The sequence below is a fragment of the Tenrec ecaudatus genome, chromosome 2 (assembly GCF_050624435.1).
Source record: "Tenrec ecaudatus isolate mTenEca1 chromosome 2, mTenEca1.hap1, whole genome shotgun sequence".
Taxonomy (NCBI): Eukaryota; Metazoa; Chordata; class Mammalia; order Afrosoricida; family Tenrecidae; genus Tenrec; species Tenrec ecaudatus.
Genome location: NC_134531.1, coordinates 139,898,624 through 139,921,842, shown reverse-complemented (window position 1 = coordinate 139,921,842; position 23,219 = coordinate 139,898,624). Strand labels below are relative to the sequence as shown.

Sequence of the window (23,219 nt, the reverse complement as noted above, 5' to 3'; positions counted from 1 at the left end):
TGGAGGGTGGCTGCTGCCTTGACCGATCCAGCCCCACTGCACTCTCCCCAGTTCCCCCAGAGAACCCCATCCAGGCTAGAGGGAAGGGGGCAAGGGCTGTAAGCCTGCTGGACCCGAGTCCTGCCTGGCACGCCCAACCTCTGGCAGGAAGTGGTTGTTCTTTAAGCTTGTCCCTTTGCTTCCTGAGGGGTCAGACGGGCTATCTAGCTAGCACGTGGGTAGTGACCCACAACACGATGGGAGGACGTTCTGTTCAAAGGCAGCACACCCAGGCTGGGATTGGGCGATGCTGACCTTGACACAGCACTGGCCACTACTACTGAGGCGGGGCAGGTGACTGAGCTCCATGGGGGTGTCCCAGGCCACCCCAACACCCAGGCCACCCACTCCCGCCAGACACATTTGCTCGAGCCTTTGAGCGGAGTCATGATCTTTGTTTCCCATGTTGCTAAAATTCAGATTTGTACCGCGATCATTCTGGAATCAGGGGTAGGGGGTGGTCACGCTGTTCTCCAGCCTGCTCCCCGAGTTCAGCCTTCTGTGCGTGTGCGTGTGAACCTCACATGAGGCTCTTTCTCGGCCGGTCTTGTGCCCCGCGGGGACTCGCAGGGCCAGGAAAGCCCAGCGCAGGGTTGGAAATGCAACCACACCTGCAGGAAAGCATGCGCTCCGAAGTGCCTGGACTGCGGCTCCGTGGGCGTGTGTGGCCAGCACGAAGCTGCACTTGGCCGCTAGGGAACTCCGTGCTACAAAAGAGTCCGAGTGACAAGTCGTCAGGTCCAGGCTGTGCTGTGTTTAGGGTGAAGATATTCTTTGGCATCCACAGAATGATTCGACTGATTCACGGGGCGTTTGTAAGGTCCTTGCAGGAGGGAGTTCTGGCTCGAGCCAGTGGCGGAAGTGACCCAGGAGGAATTGGTAAAAAGAAAAGAAACATGTTTGCACGGAATTCCTTTTTTTGTTAGTTCCCTGAGCTATCACCCTGGGGCCACTTGCTAAAACTCTTCAGAGCAACTACCTGGGACATGGAGGTGGGACAGAAAGTGGTGGGTGGGAGCAGGCGGGGCCGGTGGGAAGGGGGACTTAAGGCTGTAAGGGACAGAGGAACATGGGGACATCCAGCGCGCTTTCAACCAACCCTGGCAAGCCCACACTGGCCTGCCCGGGCCCCGGGATCCCACTGCTTGTTGGAAGGACAAGTTTCCCAAAGGAAACCAAGGAAGAAGCTCATCTCTTAGCAGGACTGAGAAACTGGAAAAGGCAAACGGTCTGGTCTGGTCAGCTGTCTGCGAGGGACCAGACTTAGGCCGAGACTGGCCCCAAAGGGAGAAGGAAGTAGGAGCCCCAGAGTGCTGCTCTGCGGTGGGCTTGGTGGGCACCCCACGTTTGGGCACTGGCCCTCCCTTACAGCTTCCGGCCTGCACTGGCGGCTGGCTGTCTTGGGAGTTCCCCTGAGTAAATGGCGCAGCCTAGGAAGGATATTGGGAAGCTCCTCCCAGAACCGCCGGGCTGGGCCGGGCTGGGCTGGGCGCTGTTGGCAGGGGAGGAGCAGCAAGGGAGGGAGGGAGGGGCGCGGGGGTGGTGGGCAGACCTCAGACGTCTTGGGTCGGGCAGGAACAGCTTTGGGCTCCCCTGGAACCAGCTGGCCGTCCCTTGGCACCCCCTCAGTGCTTTCTCTTAGAAGCTCGTTGTGCTTGTGACTGTGAGTAGACTCTGGCCGGGGGGTGGGGGGGTGGGGGTGGTGTCACATGTTATACTTCCTTAGGGATCAGTGGAGTGCAGCAGGACCCCCCCAAATGGATTCCATTGGGATTGGGGGGCAAGGCGGGGCAGGCCAGGGCTGGCCCATCTGCCAGGAAATAATGCCCTAACAAGTGTGTATGCCTCCCAGTGGCAGCGGACTGGAGTCCTGGGCTCTTGTCACCTTGCCTATGTCTATCTAGGCGCCTGGGACCACGGGCGAGGGCCTGGGCAAAGAAGGCTGCCCTGGCAGGAGCTGGCAGGGCCCCTGCGGCCTGAGCCGTGGAGGAGTGCGGCGTCCTAGGCCAGCACAGAGGAGACAACAGTGTGGAATCGGAAACTCTACAAGAACTAAAACCGTAACAGGGGGCAGCCTCGTGGGGATGGGGCACTCAGCAGAGACTGGGAATGGCAGTTGTTACTGGGCTGAGGCCTCGTGGGTGACCAGGGCAGGGTGAGGGGGCAGTTAGGAGGCCAGGACACCCACGCGGACTACCTCCTCAGCCCCTGCTTCCCGGGGCCCCCGCTGCACCCCACTGTCCTCGGCCTCGATGTCTGAGTCGCTCATCTCCCCATCTGAGAAGTAGCCATCAGTCTCCGCGTCAAAGTGTAGCCTGACCTTTGGCCTCTCGGCCACAGCAGAAGGTGGTCCTGTCCCAGCATCGGGCCTGCGCGCGGGCGACCTCCGGCTCCCCTTGCTCTCTCGGGGCAGCCGGAGCCGGCCCACGGGCTTGGGGCTCACTGCCGTTGGGCCAGGCACTTGGACATTTGAGTCGGCAGCCATGGGGGATGCCTCCTCTGGGGTCTCCGGGGCCAGTGGGGGCGGGCTGTGGGGGGCTGCGGGGATGGGACAGTCCCCGGCCGTTGGGCTGGACGGCAGCTGAGAAGGTGTCCGTCGTGGTGGTTTTCTCATGGGGGGTCCTTGGCCCCCCTTGCCGCTGCCTGCATCCTGGCCCCAGGGCTTCTTGGGGGGTTTGTCTGGGGTGGTCCGCGGACCCGGCCCATCCTGTGGTGGCGGCGGTTTCTTCTTGGCAGGCAGGCGGGTGCGGCCGCGGGCTTTGCGGCCGGGGTCCCCGGGTCGCAGTGCGGGGTCCCGCATGAAACTGAGCAGCGTCTCCTCGTCTTGCAGCAGCTCCTCCGAGAGCAGCCCTGGAGCCGGGTCCTCGTGGTGCCGGTTGTTCAGCGACCACTCGCTCATGGCCATGTTCTCCGCCGTGATCTGCACGGACTGCGCCAGCCAGCTGTTGAAGAAGGTGCCGTCGATGGGAAACGGCGTGGACAGGCCTGGACAGGTGGGCAGAGAGGAGGCAGGTGAGACTCGGCTAGCCCGTGGGTGCCTCCCAGCTCGGAGACGACCCCCAGGGCAGGGTGGGGTGCCGCAGTCGCTCTGCTACCCTGTCAGGTGTCCTGCTAAGTCCACCCCTTGGCAAGTGCCCCCAGAGTGGGGTCCGCAGCGTGGGCCCTACCTGTGCCCCACCTTCCTCTCCCTGGGAGAACTACTCACCCTCATGGCTGCTTTGTGGGGTAGTGGGCAAAATGAAAACGTGGGGTTCTTCATTAAAGAATTATTAAGAAATCAAGGCATTCAGTCAAACACAAGGCCCTTCTAAGGGCAGGGCTCTGGGTACCACCTGCACAGGCCCCAGACCCAGCCCAGTCCTGGGGAGCGGATGGAGAGCAGTGGCCTCAGACCCTCAGGCGGTCTGGACCTTTATGAGCTGAGCCGCCCATATATGGGGAGGTGGGGGTCATCTGCACACACCCTCTTTCCTGGGTGTCAAGGCCAGCTGGGCTCTGGCTCCAGCCCCTCCCTCCTTCACTGAGGCCCGGGGAGGGGATGACAGGCAGCTTCAGGAGGGGCGCTCTGGCCCCTGAGAAGGGACCTCGGGGGACAGACTGGCCAGAGCCAGTGCCAACGGACCTCAGTGCCAACGGACCTCAGTGACCACGCAGTTCCAGGGGACAGGAGGGGCCACTTCTCAGGGTGTTTCGGGGCCTCTGATGGACGCTGTGAGCGCGGGAGGGTCTGGTCACACCCCTCTTGAGCCGCGCGCGGCCTCCCATCCTGTGCTCCTCGGGGCCCTCACTCACCCAGCTGTCCCAGCACAGACTCGTGGCCTGCCTTCACTTGCTCTTTCTTCTCTGGGCTGCTCTTGGAGCCCTCGCGGCCTTTCCTTTTGGGGTCGTTTTTCTTGCCCTTTGCTCGTCTTCCAGTCCGCTCTGCACGGGGGACAGCGAGAGGGGGGCAGGGGGTGATTACCCGATGTGGCCTCGGTTGGTCGGAACCACTGCACATGACCCCAGGAATTTTCCACCAACCCAGGGCCTCACCCACCCGTGGGCCAGAGGGCAGCCAATGGGGCAGGGATGGGGTCCCGTCCCACTGCGATCATGGAGGCTCAGAGGTACAGGAGAGGCCTGGGCAGACCTGACCCCCACAGTGATCGTGCCTGAAGTGACCCGCAGGGTCTCGTGGTGGGTGGGAAGGCTGACGGAGGAGGGTGGGGGCTGGGCAGGGCAAAGCCTTGAATGGCAGCTAGATCAAGGAGCTGGACCTGCAAGTGGAGAGAACAGCACCTGAGGAGTCAAGAGGCTTGGCTTCCGGTCCTGATGCAGTGGCCTGCTCAGCCTAGGCCTCTGGTCTACTCCCGGGTCAGGCCGCAGACGGAGATTCAGAGTGCAGACCTTATAGCCCCGTGACCACACAGGGGCATGCATCGGGTGGGGTGGGGGAGCGGGAGCTGTGAGCGGGGCAGCCCGCAGCATTCTGGGCCCAGTGGTCGAGCGAGAGGGGAGGCGGCTTCCCAAACAGCGCTTGGAGAGAAGCTCGAAGGCCCCTGGCTGGAAGGTCTTGCTGTTTACCCTGCATGCCACCTTGGGCTGGACACTTCCTCACTGCTGGTCCCTCATCGACACACATGCGGTCAGCGCGAGGTCCTCGGCACACAGGGGAGACTTCTGTGCTCCCCTCAGAATAGACTGGGCTCCTCCCCAGGCCCCGAGACCTGCCCCTGCCCCCAACCTCCCTGCAGCCTCGCTGTACACATCTAGTTTTGGCCTGGGGTGCAGCCACGCCCACGTTCCTTCTCATTTCTCTAACCAGACAGACACCGGCCACTGCATCTCCAGATCTGCAGAGCCCTTGTTTGCTCCTTCCCGTGGTTCTGCCCACAGCATAAATGCCACCTCCTACGGAGGCCTTCTTCCGTTCCTAGACCAGAACAGGCCCAGGCAGGGGGCCTGCAGCCAGCATCACACCCATGGTCAGGACTCACGATAGCGTGGCCTTCCACCATGCAAACGCCACGCCCTGGACACAGGGATGCCCCTCAGGTCCAGGAGCTGAAAGTGTCCCTAGTGCAATGTGGGGGTGAGGTGGGGGTGTCCCTTTAGGCCAGTGGATCTCAACCTGTGGGTCGTGACCCCTTTGGGGGGTCAAATGACCCTTTCACTGGGTCGCCTAATTCATAATAGTATCAAAATTATAGTTATGAAGTAGCAACAAAAATAACGTTCTGGTTGGGGGTCACATGAGGAACGGAATTAAAGGGTCACGCCATTAGGACGGTTGAGAACCACTGCTAACGTGTTCTTGAGCACGTTTCTAGCAGGGCTTTGGAGGGGTCTGAACTAGTGCAGTCATGGCCGACCCAGAGGAATCAGGACAAGCCCCTATCTGTAGGATACGGGTGTATTGGAGTTGGAGAGGTAAGTAGGATGAGAGATGAGTTGGAAGGGGTGCAGTGAGCCCCTTTAGGACTGTCCAGAGTGATGCACATTCAAAGTCTGCCTCCACTTTGGAGCTGGGCACCGCTGTTTGCAACTGTACCTGTCGAGAGATGTGGTTGCTATGCGGTGTGCCCGCTGACCTTGCCTTCTACGAGGAAGATTGAGTTTCTAATTTTAGCAGGGCATCACACCTGGCAGGTTTCCCCTTCTGGCGATTGTCCCAGCACACCACAAGTGCAGATCCGCGTGCACTCCTCCATGGCTTCTCTGAACGCATTTCTAGAATTCTGTGACTAAGGGCACTACTCATGCCTTCCAGGAGTGTAAGTGTCTTGCAGGGGGGGGGGGGACGACAAGGGGGAGAGGCTGCTGGAGCCTTCTGTACGTGCGGCCAGAACCAGGGCCTAGGAGGCCTTGAGACGTGAAGCCAGCACAGCCACCCAATACCGTCTGTCCCTGCCTCTCTAATCAAAGTGTCCACTCCTTCACTTTGCCAGACAGTGAGCTTTCTGTAGCGCAGGAGTCTTATCCAATTGCAGTGTGCCCACTGAACAAATGAACAGAAGAGGGAGGATGGAAAGTTCTGGAAGCCAGGGCACTGTCTCAGCCTTGGGGTCCATGGTGGGCGCTTTCCTCCTCTGCATGGCTGTCTGTGCCTAATCCAGCATGCTCACTCCGCAGTGCTGGTGCCTCGGGCTGGAGCGGGCGGTGGTACCCAAGTACAATGGAGGCAGCTCAGCTCTTGGGCAGAACTGGTCGGTACCAGTCCAAGATCCATTGCTCCAACAGTGCTCGTCTCCACTCGAGGCCAAGCCTCCCCCAGAGCTCCATAGCTCCTCATGCAGTGGGGTTCTGCTGCGTGTCAGTTGACGTCAGAGCACCACGCTTCGGGGCCCAGCACGGTCCTCCTTAAAGGGCCAGCACTCCAGGAAGGGCCCTGTGTTTGGCAATCTCCACAGTGCACAGCCAGAACCACGTCGGGGCTTCTAGGGCCTTTGGTCTCCAGGAACACATGTGATGGTTGGAGAATCAGAAGAACCGGAGAAGCACCCACTGGCACGGAGTCAGAATCCCCGGCCACACAGGACCAGCCAGGGAGAGAGAACACAGAGGTCTCGTTCCATCTCTGGTGCAGGTGCATCTTCATAATCAACAGCAGAGCAGACGGGGTGGCTTTTGGTAGGGTCTCCGGCTTCGGGCCCTCCCTTCCTCCCTCCACATGAGCATAGAACTATTCACACCTCCCGTCGGCACCGTTCCCACGCCATTCGCTCCCGAACCGCTGTGTGCCCGTGTTCCCTGGGAAGCCTGATGCCCACATTCCTACCTCTGGCTCCCTGCCTACCAACACACAGAGAAGACACTGGGAGACCCCTTCTAGGCCTATTAACTAACTGGTGGCCGAGGGTAAGGGTGGGCCCCCAGGCTCTGGGCCCACACAGGCCCTGAAAACACGCCCGCCTCGAGCCCCTTCCGGAGGGTGCGTGCGGCACGGCAGCGGGCAGGGAAGAGGCCTACCTCGGCACAGATCCTGTTCAATAAGTTTCATCTGCAGGTGGAATATCTGCTCCTGGAGTTTGCAGATGGCGTGTTTTGTTCTTTCGCGCCTGGTCACCATGTAGCACAGATTTCTAACCTGAGGAGACACAAGAAAGATTTCTCACCTTACTCCCGGGCAGCCACCCCTGACCTCTCAGCTGGCTCTGGGCACCACGTGCTGATGAAAGCAGTGCCCAGGGTGGAGGCCCCTGCCACCACCACCGTCTATCCTGCCTAGGACACCTGGGGACCAGTTTCCAGACCCCAGAGTGCATCCTCCGCACTGCGCCGTGATACTCTGATCCAAACCACAGGCCCAGCTGTGGCCGTGGCCCCTGACAGGGCAGTGTGGGCAGGGGCGAGCTCACGCTGGTAATGCCGCCTGTCCTCTCGGATGAGCTCCTTGGTGCATCAGCATGCTGCCCCCCAGCACCCATCCAACATGGTGGTCTCCCTCACAGACCCAGTGGTCCAAGGCACATCAAAGGCTCTCAGGCGCCGACCCCTTGCTTCCTGTCCACAGCCACAATTTCACATCAAAGAAGCGCTTCCGCCACAAACCCCACAGCACAAGCCAACATCTATCTACCCTGGGCTACCACCAGTGACCACGGAGCTCGATGTGAGAGCCTAGCACATTAGCCTTGAGTACACAGGCAGTCCTTGGCCCACGAGTGCCCGGCCTGGGATCCAGGGGACCCAAGCCATGGCCCGGCTACTCGGCTAAGGTTCCCATGTCCACAGACCTTTGTGGGCGTAGCCAGGGACAGAGCTCCCTCAGGCGCCCGGGCGAGCCCCTTAGGGACTCAGAAACCAGTCTGCTTGATGACTGTGCATGAATGCAGGGTGGGCCACGTTGCTGCCTGCCCACCCAACACCTCGCCAAGTGTGCCACCCTCGCCAACGGCTCCCACGCTCCAGGGGTCAACATCGGCTTCCTCCCTCGAGAAACCTCCTGGCTTGGGGGTCACTCAGCTCAGGACAGAGCATCTCAGCAGTGGGCCCAGCTGGCCAAGCGTTGTCGAACTTGAATCTTAGGTTCCCCTCCACCGGGGTCTCTGCAGCCGAGGTTAGCCCCTCTGTCTCCAGCTGGGTTCTCTCTTCAGGAGGAGTTCAGTGTTCGTATCCTGAAGCCACTGCCAGGGAATGATTGTGGGTCCCAGAGCCCCTGCCTCTGAGCACGTGCCCTGTGTCTCCAGGCCGGCGGTGGGAGCCGTCTCAGAGCTCTCGGCCCACCGTCTTCTTTCCCTTCTTGAGCTGCATCCGGAGGAGATTCCGGAAGCCAGGCTCCATGCCAGGCATCCGGGGGCTGGGCTCTGCACGGAACTCTTGGTGGCACTGCACACCGCACTTCCTGGGCACAACTAGGAGGACCAAGCCACTGTCCCACCCAACTCCAGCACCCTGCAAGGGGCAGTCATGGGCTGTGGCCGCCTGGGTCTAGCCTGTGGCCCCTAGCTAAGGTCTCCTGGCTTGGTTTGACTTCTCCTCAAATCCACCCCCACTCCCAGGGTCCTCTCCACACACCTCCCTCACAATGCACAGAGGCTGGGCGCAACGGGGACAGTACCGCAGGGCTCCTTACTTCTCTGGACACAGGTGCTGAGCACACACTGACAGGGCCAGGCCTAGGGGCACGGCAGTGAGGAAGGCTTCCTGGAGAGGGGCACGGCAGGTAAGTAAAACGACACCTTTCTGCGTATTGGTGTGCCACGGGGCCCCACAAGCTTGCTGGAGGAATGGAATGAAGATATCAGGACATTCCTCTGCCCACTTCTGTAACATCCCTGATAGTCTTGCGGGGTCTCTCTGAGCCAGAAGGGACTCCGTGGCAGGAGTTTCATCTCCAAGACTTGGAGTCTCCGGTGGGGTGGGGGGTGGGGGTAGTCGATAGTTGGCAGGCAGCTAAATAAAAGGTTGGTCCTTCAAGTCGACAGGTGCGGGTGCAGTGGGGGTCGCTCAGGAGAAAGGGTGGACAGTCTCCTTCTGGAGGCCCCAACACTGGGCACCATGGTGGGCAGTCCCACTCTGACACTCACGGCACCACCACGAGTCGGTACCAAGCCCAGAGCAACAGAGGGGCAAACAGTCCCCGGGGAAGGCCCTTTCCCATTCCCATTGCCGTGCGTGCGGACTGTCAGCACCGCCCGCTCCCCGTCCAGGGCCCTCCTGGCGGACTTGCCGCTCTCGGCAGGCAGCCTCCACATAGTGCGGGGGAGGCCAGAAGAGCCACAGCCCAGAGGGGACTTGGAGTGACAATCATGGGGACAAGACTGTTGGAGAGGTCTCAGAAGTGGGAGTCAGGAGCCAGACGCTTCCTGGGGCGAAGGCGTGAGAATTCACCCTCCTCCCCATCAAGTCAGCTGCAACTCACTCCCAGGCAGCCCGCACAGGGCTTCCCCGGGAGCAGACAGAGAGCCGTCCTTATCTTTGTCCTGAGGAGCAGCTGGTGGGTTTGAACTTGCCAGCTGTGCAGTCAGCAACCCAAAGCCTACCCCACAGTGCCCCAGGGAACTCACCCTGGGCACTGAACACAGACAAGAGGGGCGTGGCCAAGGGACAGGGAGACGGGAGTGGGCAGCCAAGCGTAGGGCGCACTTCCTGGGAAACCTTCCTCTTCTCCATAGAGCTCGCAGAAGTGAGGTCTGACCTGCTTGTCACCCAGGGTGGCTGTGCCTGCCCACCTCTCCAGGCCCCTCCTCAGGCCGAGCACTCTGGAACCAGACCCGTAGCTGCAGGTGGGGTTGCTAGGGGACACGAGTCAGCGCCCGTCGGCCCAAAGACACTGCTGGGATTTTTCTGTTAGTCGAGGGTAACCCTGGGCAGCTGCAGCGGCCATGCCTTCCCGAGCTGCCTGACGGGGCCCAAGGCCTCAGGCTGATCGTAGGAGAGCAAATTGTCCGGGCTGATCTTACAATGGGGTTTCAGCAGCACAGCCCTCGCACGCGCCTCCTTCTCTGCACACCCCCCGCCCAGGCTCAGGGAGAGGGGCCAGCGCGCCATCAGGAAGACACCCTGAGCCTGTGCAGCCCGCCCTCGGAGGGAGGGTAGGGCCCGGCCCCGGCCGTCCCACCAGGGCAACAGTGACAGTCCTGGCCATTAGTCGAGGGCACCTCAGTGCGAAGTAAGCCCTGCACTCGCCTTTCCTGAGACCCCACGGAGATCCTTAGCCCCATCTTACAGACCAAAAGGGGAAACCCCAGAGTGGGAACCGAAAACAGGAGTGGGGCCTGCTGGAACCAGGCACAGATCCAGTCGACCCGGGCCTTGCGGTTAGCCTCTGCACCAACGCCCAACGCTGGCCAGCTGCCAGGCCCAGGCTGGGCACTCGGCTCTGGTCAGAGCCTGGGCCAAGAAGGCCACTGGCAGTACTGGGGCTCCGCAGAAAGCCTCCCCCACAAGCACGGCTTGCACTCTGTTGGCTGTCTCCAACGCGTGGCCACGAAAGACCTGGAGACCGGGGTGGAGCTGGCACTGGCTCTTCCTCTCTACGCCCTGCTCTCCCCTGGGGCTGGAGCCTGCACTCCTCCCAGCCAGAGCCTGTCAAGCTGGTGTCCTCCAGCCCCGCCCAGCGGCCCCTGAGCCCCAGGCGACACACACTCCATCTCCTTGGCAGTCTCTGCCTAGCGGAGTGGTGATAGGCTCACACTTGAGGGACCCTGCCCCCATTAGTTGGGTCTGTGCAGCAGCTCTGGGTGCCCTGGGACCCCAGGCTTGTAGGCGTCCCAGCTGTTGGCCTTACCAGTACCAGGGGACAGATGAGGGGTGCTCCTGCATTATGGCATGGGGTACACGTCTCTTCCCAACAACTTCACATCTGACCTCCAGTCCTAGGAGACCCCAGCTGCCCTGAACTCCCCCGGACACTTTCACTCTCAGCCTAGGGTCCTTATCTGCTCAGCAGGGCTGAGATGCTGCATCACCTTCTCCTCCCAGGATGACTCTGATGACTTCCGAAGGGAGCTAGGGCCAGGCGGGCAGGTTCCCCGCTGTCCAGCACAGCTGGGAGGGGAGGTCAGGCTGTGATTTGCTTAGGAAACAGCCGGAGTGAAAGGCAGGTCTAAGCCAAAGACGTGGCGACCCGAGGATGTCTCAGAAAACAGCTGTGGCTGAGAGGACTTGTCCGGGATGCACCTGCTGAACGTGCCCAGGAGAGGGGGACCGCAGTGAAGGTGGCCCAACCCTGCTGCTCGGCGTAGAGCTTGGGACATGCAGTCTCTCCTATTCACACCTGTCTCTTCCTGACCTGGGGTGGAGCTGGCATCCACCCGGCTCTTCCTCTGTCCGCCCTGCCAGGCTATTCATTCCACACCCTGCTCTCAGCTGGGGGCAGGCCATCTCCCCCTGGACCAGGTCCAAGTGTGGGCCAGATTTGGAACCTCCAGCTCTTACTGCCCATTATACACACCTGCCAGCTCGCCCTACCCGTTTTACAGACTTGCCCACTGATATGCAGAGAAAAAACCAGCTGCCGAAGGCCATGCAAAACCCTGCTCAGTGCTTCCTTCCACGCAAGGCTGTTTCCTGTCTCGGCCTGGATCGTGGGGGTGTGTCCACAGGGGGAGCTGTAACACGGCTGGAATCCTAGGGCGGAATGTTCCCGAGAGGAAGAGGGGACCAGAAGCATCTCAGCACTGGACCCAGGGTCCACAAAGCCAGGGTCTCCTCTCCCACCGTCCTCCTGGGGGTGCCTCTGAGCCCCTTGTCAGCTGCACTCAGTGCCCCCTCCCCAGCCGTGCACACAACTTCGGTGTCAACCTCAGCACTGAGCACCCCAGACTCTGTGAGCCCTCTTCCTGGTGTGTTCCGAGCTCTGACCCCATGGGGGCATTCCGTCGGGATCTCCCACCCTCACTGACCTGATGCCACACACCCCTGCCACTGCTGCTCCGATGCACCTGGTCTACCGGCTCGGCCCAGCACACGTCAGCTGGGCTGCCTGCACAAGCCTCTCCGCCCAGGTGAGGGTGGCAGCCTGGCAGGTCAAGTTCTTTGCTGCCTCAGAGTCTAATTGGAAGCACACATGTTGGGGCAAGGCTGGGCCCACATGGGCCACAGATGGAGGCAGCGTTCGCTAGAAGCCAGAAGCCTGGGCTGTTGGCCCCCCATTACTGTTCCCTAGCCTCCTGGCACTGGCTGGGTCCCTGCTCATCACCAGGGATGCAAATGCGCTGCTACAACAGACTCAACAAACTGGGTCCTCCCTGTTCCTCCAAGTGCCAGCCAGCCCCCTTGTTCCAAACCCCAGACGTCCTCAGTTCCCAACTAGCCCCCCACGGTGGGGCCAGAGCTCCTGGGGTTCCCTCCCACCAGGCGGTGGGTGGGCAGCAGGGCACTCACCCTCTCGAGGTCCTGCCGCAGGTGCGTGAAGAGCTTGAGGCGGCGGTAGAGCACATCCTGTTCCTGCTGGGCCAGGTTGTCCACCTCATCAGTCTTGGCGGTCAGCAGTGGCTGGTTGGCATTGGCTTTCCTCTTGAGCTTCCAGTACTGGTAGACGAAGTCGACCAGCGCCTCGGCCAGGTCCAGCCGCTCGGCCACCTCGGCTGGCTCCACCAGCTCGTAGAAGTCCTCCTCCAGCTGCTGCAGCCGCTGCTTACGTAGGGTCACCTTCTCCAGGTCCTCACTAGCGGGGCTGGGCTCGGCAGGCTCGGCAGTGGGGTCGGCCTGCGGGCCCCCGGCACTGTGCTCCTGGCAGAAGGACTTGAACTTGACCTCATCGTTGTCGGCTAATATAGTCCGCATTTCTAGGCCGTGGTCGAAGGCGCAGGTGACGTGGAATGCAGTGATGCAGGAGGGCATGGAGCACTGGAGGGGGAAGATGGGTGTCAGGCTGAGCGGGGGGGGGGGGATCCTGGGGGATAGGATTTCACTGACAGCTCAGACTCTAAATCAAAGGTGCTGGGCTTCCAGCATTCTGAGGAGTATGAAGCCACAGCAGGTGGGAAGCAGGGAGCTCTGGGTGATGAGGGAGGGCAGCGTGGTGGCTTGGTGTCATGTACTCTCTAGAGCAGTGGTTCTCAACCTTCCTAATGCCGTGACCCTTTAATACAGTTCCTCGTGTTGTGGTGACCCCCAACCATAACATTATTTTCATTGCTACTTCATAACTGTTATTTTGCTACTGTTATGAATCAGGTGACTCCTGTGAAAGAGTTATTCGACACCCCCCAAGGGGTCTTGACCCACAGGTTGAGAACAGCTGCTCTAGGAACAAGCTGCAGTTTTTTTCTTGGGGGGGGGGTAAACATCAGAAAGATCAGATGAACAAGCTGAGCTGACTCTTTGCCTCTTCTGCAAGGTTATCTAAGATGAAAACTATGTCCAGCCCCTGCCCCCACCTGCTGTCTCCTGGGAGGAGGGGCTGGACTAGGGCCCCTTCTTTGTCCCCCTGCCCTGGCAGTTCAGGGCCTGCTCCGCCTCCTCCTCCCCTACTCAAATGACAGCTGGGAGCAGCTGAGGACCAGTGTAGCGACAGTCCATCGAACGACGAGGGACCGTGATTTGATCGGAAGGCATGCTGAAGGTCTTATCAAAGGGTTCTGTGGAAGAAAGGCCTGGTGATCTGCTGCTGGGAAGGGAGCCCCTCTGGACACTCGATGCCAGGGGGTCACGATGAGCCTGAACTGACTCGGACAAGGGGCCCGGCTTGAGGGTGATGCCTGGGCAGGGCAGGCATATCTAGTGCTGGCCAGGACAGCTCGATTCTTGGACTGATGAGGGAGAAAAGATGACGTCTCTCTACCCGACAGACCTCCTTCTGTGACTTACGGACCAGAACTATCAGCACCAACCGGAAACTCGTCAGAAAAGCCAATTCTCAGATCCCGTTCCAACCCACTGAATCAGAAAGTCTGGGAGGAGGGACCCAGTGATCTGCGTTTCACTTAGCAAGGCCTGGTTCATGGGGCCTCACCCACGCCACGGTGTTTTCAACCACCTCACATGCGTGTGCAAGCTGGACTCTGAGTAAGAAAGACCCATCGATGCATCTGAATTATGGTGCTGGCTGCAGAAACTACCACAGACGCCCAAGGAGCAAACAAATCTGTCTGGAGAAGTACAGCCAGAATGCTCCTTAGAGCATGGTCTCAGGGCCTGCTGTCCGGAGAGACCAGTTCCTGGAGAAGGAGGTTGTGTTGGTAAGGCGGAGGGGCAGTGCAGAAAAGGAAGGCCCTCGGCGAGATGGACGGACACTGAGGCTGAAACCTTGGGCTCAGATAGGAAAGCTGGGAGGAGAGCACAGGACCGGAGGGGTTTCGTTGTTTGTAGGTCCGCCTTGAGCCAAACCGACAACTCGGCGGCATCTAACACCACCACCACTTATGGGACTGCGTACTGCAAGGTCAGCAATGCCAACCACCAGCAGCTCCTCAGGTGAGAGAAGAGGCCAGCTGCGCCTGCTTGGGAATTCGTAGTGAGAGGCCCTACCTACGGGATACAGCACACTGCTCCCTGAGCGGGAGAACTGACCAGGGCGGCGGGTGCCAAGGGTTCGATGCACACTAGAATTTGCTGCAGACAGAACAGCGCGGCCCTGTCCTGTGTCTCGAGCCCTTTGGCTTACCTGGAGTGTAATTTCCAGCCCTCCTACAAATCAAGTCTGATGTCAAGAGGGGATTCAGCGTCTTACTCTTGGGGCACACCAGAGTTCTCAATACTACAATGGTGCAGGGAACCTTAGTTCCACAGGCTCCCCTCCTCCCTGGAGGAGTGCTCCTTCGGTGGGGTCCCAGTCCCACAGGCCTGCGGCATCGTGGAAGCCCAGGAAGGAAGGGCGCCAGCTCCGTACCTGGATGCAGGTGCCTGTGCACTCCTTGCAGAGGCTGCAGGACAGAGCCCAGCGGCTGGCCGGGATGTGAGAGATCTTGGTGATGGGCTCCATCTTCTCCGGGCAGCCGATGCTGACCTGGGCAGGACACGGGGGAGCGACATCAGAGCCTTTGCTTATGCCACGCCGGCCTCCAGGGATCTCAGAGGAGGGGGAGAGGCCCTGAATCGCAGGTCCTTCCTGACTCCAAGCAGCATGGCCCCAGGTCAAGCCCCTCCTCGCTGGCCCAAGCCAACCATGTTTCTGATACAATGAGCACTCGTCAGCGAGTGCCTTCCAACAGCTGGTCAGTGCGTCAGCGTGCACCTGCGTGTCAGACTGGCTGGCTGGGTCTCAGGACAGAGGTGCAGCTGCGTGTGTGTGTGTGTGTGTGGTGTGTGCACACACATGTTCACATGAAAGACCCCCTTTCTCGAACACCTCAAGTCTCGGTGAACAGCCTCTCCAGAGTTCTTCTTTACGTATCCGGCTGATTCGATCTCGTTATCCAACTTTTACACCGTCTATGTGGTTTTCTCTGGGCACCAGCAAGGGCCTCGTGGCAACCTCCCTTCAGCACTCCCTTCTCCTACAACCCTTCCTACGTCTACTGGAAACAGCCCATCTGTCCACCCCAGAAACAGGACCATGCCCACGCCTCAGACTGGAAGAAGGGCCCTGCCCAGGTCCTGAATAGACCCTTCTCCTGGACACCATGCCCTGAGGTGAGAGGGCCCGCCATGAGCCCTCCCTGCTGCCTCTGTCCCTAACGTGTCTAGTCCAGAGGATACCCTGAGGGAGGGCTAGCCCTTTAGTGCTGAGCTGGGGACAAGTTCCAGCAAGGGGGAGCCACCCGCTGCGTCAGGACACACAGTAGGGCGGGGTTGAAAGGTGCTGAGTTGCAGCATTTCACAGTTCAACTAAAACGGGCTGGGTGGGTTTGGGTCGCCAGGCGCCGTCATCGGTGCAGTGGCAGGGAGGGGGTGGCTTGGGAGGGTAGACGTTGGTCTGCTAACCTCAAGCTCAGCATTGCAAACCTATCTGTCGCTCCCAGGGAAAAGGAGGAGGCAGTCTGCTCCAGCTCCAGGAAAGATGGGCAGTCTGGGAAATGCTCTGGAAGGCCACGGCACATTGAATGGATCGGATGGCAATGGACTTGACTTTTGGGCTCTCCGTGAACCCAGAGCCTCTCCTCATCTGGGGGAACAGACCCCCAAGTCTGCTTGATGCTGGGTTTTCTTCAAGGTCAGTGGCTTTTGTTTGTTTGGAATGTGTGGCTTCCCTTGAGTTGGGCCCACTGCCTAGCTTGCGGTGGTTCCACAGGCGGCCTCTGCATTCTGCTCCCCCGCTACTGACTGAGTTCTGCCGATACCCGCCACCACACACTCTCCTGTTTGACCATGGGTTCATTGTCGTGGGTCCCCCAGTGTGTGCAGACCCAGCAGCTGCTCCCGCCCTCTGCTCACCTCAGGAATCCACAGGGCGCAGCTGACATGCACCCACTTGGTCCCACTTTTGGTGGGCTTCAGGGCCCCTCCTCGCTTGGGGCACAGCAGGCAGTTTGGTTGGACACCCAGGGCGCATGTCCGGCACAGCCAGCTGCCCGTGGGCACCTTGAGAATCCCGTAGCAGGCCTGGGGAGAGAGCGGGGTGTGGTGAGCCACTGGCATGTGCCAAGTCACACCTGGATGTCTCAGTCCAGTCCCGGGCCTGAACCTCTGCTGTTTCCGGCCCCGGGGGAGGCATTCCTCCGAGAGCCTGAAATATCACCATTCAGAGGAACCCTGGGGGTGGTCAGGTCTGGCCCCTGCTGGGGTTTAGCCAGAGGTTCACAGTGGGAGATGGACTTGGGGGGGGGGGTTGTCCAGGAAGTCCCTTAAAGTTGAATGCACAATCGTGGAAGCAAACTGCTAGAGACGAGGCCCAGAACTCTCATTTATCAACACAGGGGCTGGCGAGGAAGGCGCCTGCTGTCATACCTCGGGCTTAGGAAGCGACACGCGGACGCAGGCTGACGCACCAGAGCACGCCTACCCACCTGTCAGGCAGGGGCAGCTGGGGCTCTGAGCTCCCCAGGGGCGAGTCCACCAGCCAAGGGCATCTTGAAGTCACGCTCCAAGAGGCTTTCCCAGAGAGGGCCCCCTGAGTCCTCTCAGCTCTTTTGTAAACAAGGCTCAGAGACACAAAAAACCCTAGCTCTTTGGGGCTTAAGGTGAGAGGACAGGACCGGCTAGATGACACCTGGCTTAGGTGACACATATTGACGGCCTTTCAGGGAGCTGCCGTTTTAAGCCAATAGCTGTGGTAAGGACCTTAATGCGCTCACCTCACTGAGCTTCGAGGCAACAAGGCCGAGAGCAGTTCAGAACCTTGCCAGAGCCACCCAGCTTGGGAAGGCTTTTCTCCCTCCCCTCACTGTGCGTCTGGGAGGATGTGGAAGGGAGGGGTGCGCCTGGGGTGGGGCAGAGCGCTCTGGGAGAGGATGAGAGAATGCCCTCGGGGCTGGCAGGACTGGGTGAAGGGGTCCTGGATGTCCCTCCTCCCACGGGACACTCGGGCCATTCTCCTCGTCCTCCTTAGGGGTCTTGGCTCACAGTGCCTGGCACTCCTGAGGCCACTAGACCAGCTCCGGGCAGAGGGATGGAGGCCTGCCCGGGCTCTGTGTGTGTGGGTGGCGGGGTGGGACATTGGGGCCACCCACCTGATGCACGCACACGTTGCACTTGTCACAGAAGACCATCTCGTTGCCGTCTTCGCCCTCGGGAGAGCGGCACACGTCGCAGACCACGTCCTCGTCGTACTCGATGCCCAGCCCCTCCTGGGTCTCGATGGCCCGAGCCATGTTCTGGTGGCACAGCGTCTCCAGCTCCTCCAGCACGCGCTCCAGTGTCAGCTCATCCAGCCCGGGCCTCTCTGCAGGGAAACAGCCGGGGCCGGGTCAGGGAGCTCTGGGAGCCCTTGGCTGCACTCTGGGGCTGCCCCGGGCAGTTCCCTCTCATCAGCTCTGTGACCTGGGAAGAAGCAGCCATTGTCTCTGGCCTGGGCTTCACGGTCTAATAGACTGGCTGGACTCAGCCATCTCCAAAGCCCCTGTCATTTTATCGAGGGCTCTTACAGCTCTTATCACAATCCATATATCCATTGTGTCAAGCACATTTACACACATGTTGCCATCATCATTTCCCAACATTTTCTTTCTACTTGAGCCCTTGGTATCAGCTTTTTCCCCCTCCCTGCCCCCTTCGAGACCCCTTGATAAATGATAAACTATTATTACTTTCATTTTAAATTTTTTCATATTTTACACTGTCCGCTGTCTCCCTTCACCTACATTTCTGTTATTCTCCCCCCCCCTCCGGGGGAGGGGGAGGGATTTATATATAAATCATTGCAATCGGTTCCCGCTTTCCCCCTACCGTCCTGGTAGCGCTACTCTCATTATTGGTCCTCAGGGGTTTATCTGGCCTGGATTCTGTGTTTCGAGAGCTCTTATCTGTACCAGTGTACATGCTCTGGTCTAGCCGGATTTGTAAGGGAGAATTGGGGTCATGGTAGTGGGGAGAGGAAGCAGTAAAGAACTGGAGGAATGTTGTGTATTCCATCGGTGCTACGCTGCACCCTGGCGGACTTGTCCCTTCCTTGTGACCCTTCTGCGAGTGGATGTCCAGTTATCTACAGATGGCAAAGCCCCAGTCTGCTGTGGTGTTCAGGCATAGACAGCCTGCCTGCCAGCGCACAGACGTCACTGCATAGGCAGATCACAGGCCGCAGGGGGACTGGCCCTGGGATGCGGCTGCTCCACCGGAACCCACTGTCGGTGTTGTCTGTCTGAAGGGGGCCGAATATCACATAAGTGGCCCTTCCTGGGCTATGCTACTGGGCTCCGGTCAGGAGGCTCCTATCAGAGGCCCCTCAGCCCCCTTTGCCACCCTTATTCTTCACCTAACAGTCACACCAACTACTATAGTCCCAAGGAGCCCGGGGGCGTCGTTTACATGTTGGGCTGCCAACCATGAGATCAGCAGTCAGAGGCCACCAGGCACCCTGCGGGAGGGGGTGAAAGATGAGACTTTCTACTCCCATAGAGTTACCGTCTCAGAAACCCACAGGGGCAGTTCTGCCCCATCCTACAGGGTCGCTGTGAGTCAGCAGCAACTCGGTGACAGGGAGTAATGGTCCTCAGAGCGAGGGTGGTCAGTTACGTGCTAGTGCACCCTCCCCACGGGACCGCCGCACACACACTCGGAGGTACACACACATTATTACATCCTCCCTTCCATCTGACACGGAGACGGGGGCTTCTCCCTCTGCCCCGGAGCCCGGTCCTAGCCACCACGGCCCTGCTGAGACAGGACACTGGTGCTGCCAAGTGACCTCTCTATGCCCCCACTCTCAGCCTGGCGGGTCACCTACCCATCTCCTTCAGCTCCGAGTTGATCAGCTCCAGCCAGGAGGCGTCAATCTCATCCAGGTCATAGCGGCTGCCTCCCGGCCAGTCAGGATGGGAACCTTCGCCAAGCTCGGAGCTGCTCGGGGGCACCTGGGAAGGAGGGCCTTCTAGCGGTGGGAGAATCCTAGGAGACCAAGTAGGGGTACTGTGAGCAGAGGACCTGCGGCTCCCATCTCCACTGGGTGCAGGGATGCCCACAGAGAGCTCCTGCCCCACACTGGCTGGTGAAGGAGATCACAGGTAAGAGAGGCTACCCCTGCTTCGATCTGCAGCAGCCCCTCACCCCAGCCATTACTTCTACTTCCTCCTTGCCCACCTCCCTGGCCTGCACAGCTTCAGGGGACTCAGGCATAGTGGGGGTGGGAGTAGGCTAACCCACAGCCCCTGCCCACTCTCTAAACATCCCAATTGCTTGGAGAACATCTCCACTAGCCCTCCCTGTGCCCCCCAAAACATAGGTGCAGGTCCTGAGCTGGATCTGCCCAGACTATGTCCCCTGTGCCAGCCACTCCAGCATACCCCTCAAGGCTGGGAAGGGTCTGAGATTGTCCACATGCCCTCAGTCGCCCCAGCCCCTCCTTCCCCAACAGCCTGAACACTCCACGGTCTTCAGTGGCCCTACAGTTGCAGCCCCCATGACTCTAGAACAGAGGTCACGGCCACCCTCGGGCACTCCGCACGCTGCTCCATCAGCAGGGCATCTTTTACTACACTGCCCTCCCCACGGAAGGCTTGGAACAGAGATGCATCAACCAGTCCCAGCATCCTTCCCGAGGGATCTGGGTTCTGGGCGAGATGGAGTGACTTTGAACAAGCCACTTCTCTGTGGCCCAGCATCGTCCCCCACAAAATGGGAAGCAGTGATGGCTCCATCCTGTAGCGCTGGGGGGACGGTGCGTGGGCCTGGCACACAGTACGCACGGTGGGTGAGGCCCCTGGATGTCACCGCCCGTGTCTGAGGTGCAATTCAGGAGCCTTTTGCTTTGGCTTTTGCACAGTTCCCCTTCCTGGCTCCGCTGCGGGCTGCCCCTCAGCTCCCGATGCCAGCTCCAAGTGCCAACTCTTCCCACCCCCCACCGGTTGCCATGGTTATTGCTGTAGAGCCTGGCCTCCATCTGGCCAGCCCTGCCAGGCCCGAGAGGCCCCTCACTTGTCCAGGAGAGGCCTCCTGGGGGTCGGAGGCAGGGCTGCCAGAGCCTGTGACTCAGCTGCTGACAGGAGAGGGGAGAGCAGGGCAGGGCCTTGGCTGGCACAGAGGCACAGCTGAGCTGTGGCACGGGCTCTTGGACTCCAGGAAATGCCCCGGGTGTTGGCAAGAAGGGTCTGAAGGCTGACAGAGACAGGGGCCCAAGCAGGGTGGGGAGGGTGCCAGGTGAGGTTTCTGGGGGCCAGGGGGAGCGAGAGTAAGCAAAACCTCAGGCAATGATAATAGAGCCCCTCCTTTCACTAGGCGGGTGGTGTTCCCAAATAAAAGCAACACTATTACTTAGCCCACCAAGGTCTGATTTTACTTGTGAGGCTGTTCCTTGCATGCAGATACTCTTTAAAAACCAACAGCAGCAGCTCCTGATGTTGCTGGGCTCTGCTGGCTTGTGCTTCAAGCATGTGCTGGGCATGGCTTCTGGGCAGCCTTCCTAGGAATGCCCACTACCTACTGTCCTAACAAACCACACCTGCAGGCACCACCTGGCCAGTCCGCATGTGGCCCAAGATCAAATCGCCACTCTGGATGGCTTTATACAGGATAATTCCCTGGAGCTCCCCTTCCACCTGGGTGACTTTTGGCTCTGAAGAAGGCCTGTCCCTGGCGCAGGCTGACCAGTCCTAAGGCAAAGAGCATTCTCAGCCAGAGCATCTAGACCGAGGTCAGTTGCAAGGAGGGTGGGGCTGAGGTCCCTGGAGGGGGTGAGATGCAGCTCTGTCCCAGAGGGACCAGGAACCAGAAGTAGCTTTTCCGAGTCTGCGTCTTTTGGACACAGTGGGTGGGCCTCGCTGCTCAGCTCAGGGTCCCCAGGGAAGCACTCTCTAGCGTGGGGTGGACTCAGTGGACTTGGGGCAAGCTAGTGGCAGGAGGAGGGTACCCAGAGGGGGAGGGTACCCAGAGCACCCTTGGTCGTCCTCTCCTTGGGCCTCATGGGGGCACCCTGGAGTCCTTCCGCGGCCTGTCTGTTTCCTAACCCAGCCCACCAAGTACAGACAGTCATTCAGGGAAGTCCCCAGAATTTCCCAGCTTCCTCATCTACAAAACAAGGACAGCGAGAAGTGCTTCTGAGGGCTGATACGATCACCCCATGAGAAGACAACAGAGACTGCTCGGCTTAGCCAGTGCTCAGAAACAGAAGCCCTCTACGGATTATGACCACCTTGAGGCCAGGCTCGCTTCCAGGTGAGGGCCTGGTAGGAGAAGACCCCCAGGACAAGCATGGGGCTGGGCTGGAGAGGGAAGGGGGCAGGCTCTCTCGCCAAGGGGACCCCTCCCACCCTCTGCATTTTCCCTGGAACCCCGGGCACAGGGCTGGTGTTGCCTCAGGCAGCCATGCGCCTGCTGGGAATGTACCACGGCGGCCAAAGCCGCCCGAACACGTGCTTGCCTCTTGATGTCAACAGATAAGGCACCGGGCAGGCTGCCGGAAGCCCGGCTACAGGGGGGCGGGGAGGAGAGCACCTGCAGCTAATTACCCAGGCCAGCAGATGTTTCCAGAACCACCTGACCCTTGCATCAAGGAGAGAGGACACACCTGCTGGGCCAAGCCTGATCAGGGATCCCCTCTTGGTCCAGCTGGTGGCCAGCCCTCCCCAACTGCCCCAGCCTGGCACATCCCAGGCACGGAGGTGCCAACTTGGCTGAACGAATCCTTGCACCCAGCCAGAGGCAGCTACTGTGAATGTACCCATTTCACAGGTGAAGAAACAGGCTGGTCAAGTCATAGCTCGCGAGTCTGCAGAGATGTTGGCGTGAGCTTGGCTGGGGGTGAGCCTGAGTTCCTGACCCCGGGCAAGGCCATGGAGAAAAGATCCATTCTCCAAATTTTACAAGTACCACCCCACCTCCCCCGAGGTCCCTGCCCCTGGGGTTCCCATTCTCAGAAGGCTCTGGACAAGTGTGGTAGGGGGCAGGAGACACCGGAGCAGGACTGGTCCTGCCCATTGCCCAGTCCTGATCTAGGACCCGAGTGGGTGCTCGGAAGGTACTCAGCCTGTGTGAACCGTGCAGAGCACAGGGCCGGCCAGCTGGCACTCAGTGGGTAGATGGATGGGAACAGCTGCCAGGGAAGCAACCGTGCCAGTGTCCATGGAGGAGATAGGCTGCAGTTCTGTCCTCGCCTCAGGCCCGGTCACCATGAAGCTGAGCAAGAGCCATGGACTGTCAAGGTTATAAGTAGATGGCCAATGACCCAATTTGCCCAGACCGGGTGCTACGAGGACAATACAGGGCCATTGTCCCTGGTGTCCCTGAGCTGGCTTGGAGGCGGCAAGACATGTGCTGCCTCCTGACGGGAGCCTCCAGACACCGGGAGGGCTCTCTGATCCACAGGACCCAGAACGCAGCTTGAGCCCAGGCAGAGAACTGGCTTTGCCCCTGCCTAGCTGGGGCTGCCCAGCAGAGAATGGTACCAGGCTCCTCGTTCCGTGCAGGGCTCTCGACTGCTGCTCTGAGGACATTCTGAAAAGTTTTAGCAGGTCCACCAAGAGCTCGGTTGCCTGGAGAACATGAGGAGAGCTTGGAGATTTCCCCCTGAGCGCCCTCCATGGCCGGGACTCCACCCCGGGTGGACTGGGCAGCCTGCTGCGTGCCGAGTCCCGTGCCAAGCCTTCCCCACACGACGTTCTCCCAGACCACCATCACCACCGTGCGACTCAGGCGGTGGCGCCAACCCTGCCATTTCACAGGCAAGGAAGCTGAGACCGAGGGAAGTTAGATCCTTGCGGAACGCGTGGGCCAAGAAGCAAGAG

General features: G+C 60.1%; 1 protein-coding gene across 3 annotated transcripts in view; it reads right to left on the bottom strand.

The window, feature by feature from the left end:
- Positions 1-413: 413 nt before the first annotated feature.
- JADE2 (jade family PHD finger 2) overlaps positions 414-23,219 on the bottom strand; it is a 47,245-nt gene continuing 24,439 nt past the window's right edge. For all 3 annotated transcript variants that reach the window (XM_075541563.1, XM_075541562.1, XM_075541564.1), the window contains exons 5-12: positions 19,229-19,389; positions 17,517-17,728; positions 16,282-16,449; positions 14,798-14,914; positions 12,349-12,813; positions 6,988-7,105; positions 3,832-3,960; positions 414-3,024 (exon numbers count right to left, since the gene is read on the bottom strand). In XM_075541563.1, the coding sequence (XP_075397678.1) occupies positions 2,207-3,024; positions 3,832-3,960; positions 6,988-7,105; positions 12,349-12,813; positions 14,798-14,914; positions 16,282-16,449; positions 17,517-17,728; positions 19,229-19,389 (2,188 nt within the window). In that variant the 3' untranslated portion in view covers positions 414-2,206. The remainder of the gene's footprint in view (positions 3,025-3,831; positions 3,961-6,987; positions 7,106-12,348; positions 12,814-14,797; positions 14,915-16,281; positions 16,450-17,516; positions 17,729-19,228; positions 19,390-23,219) is intronic.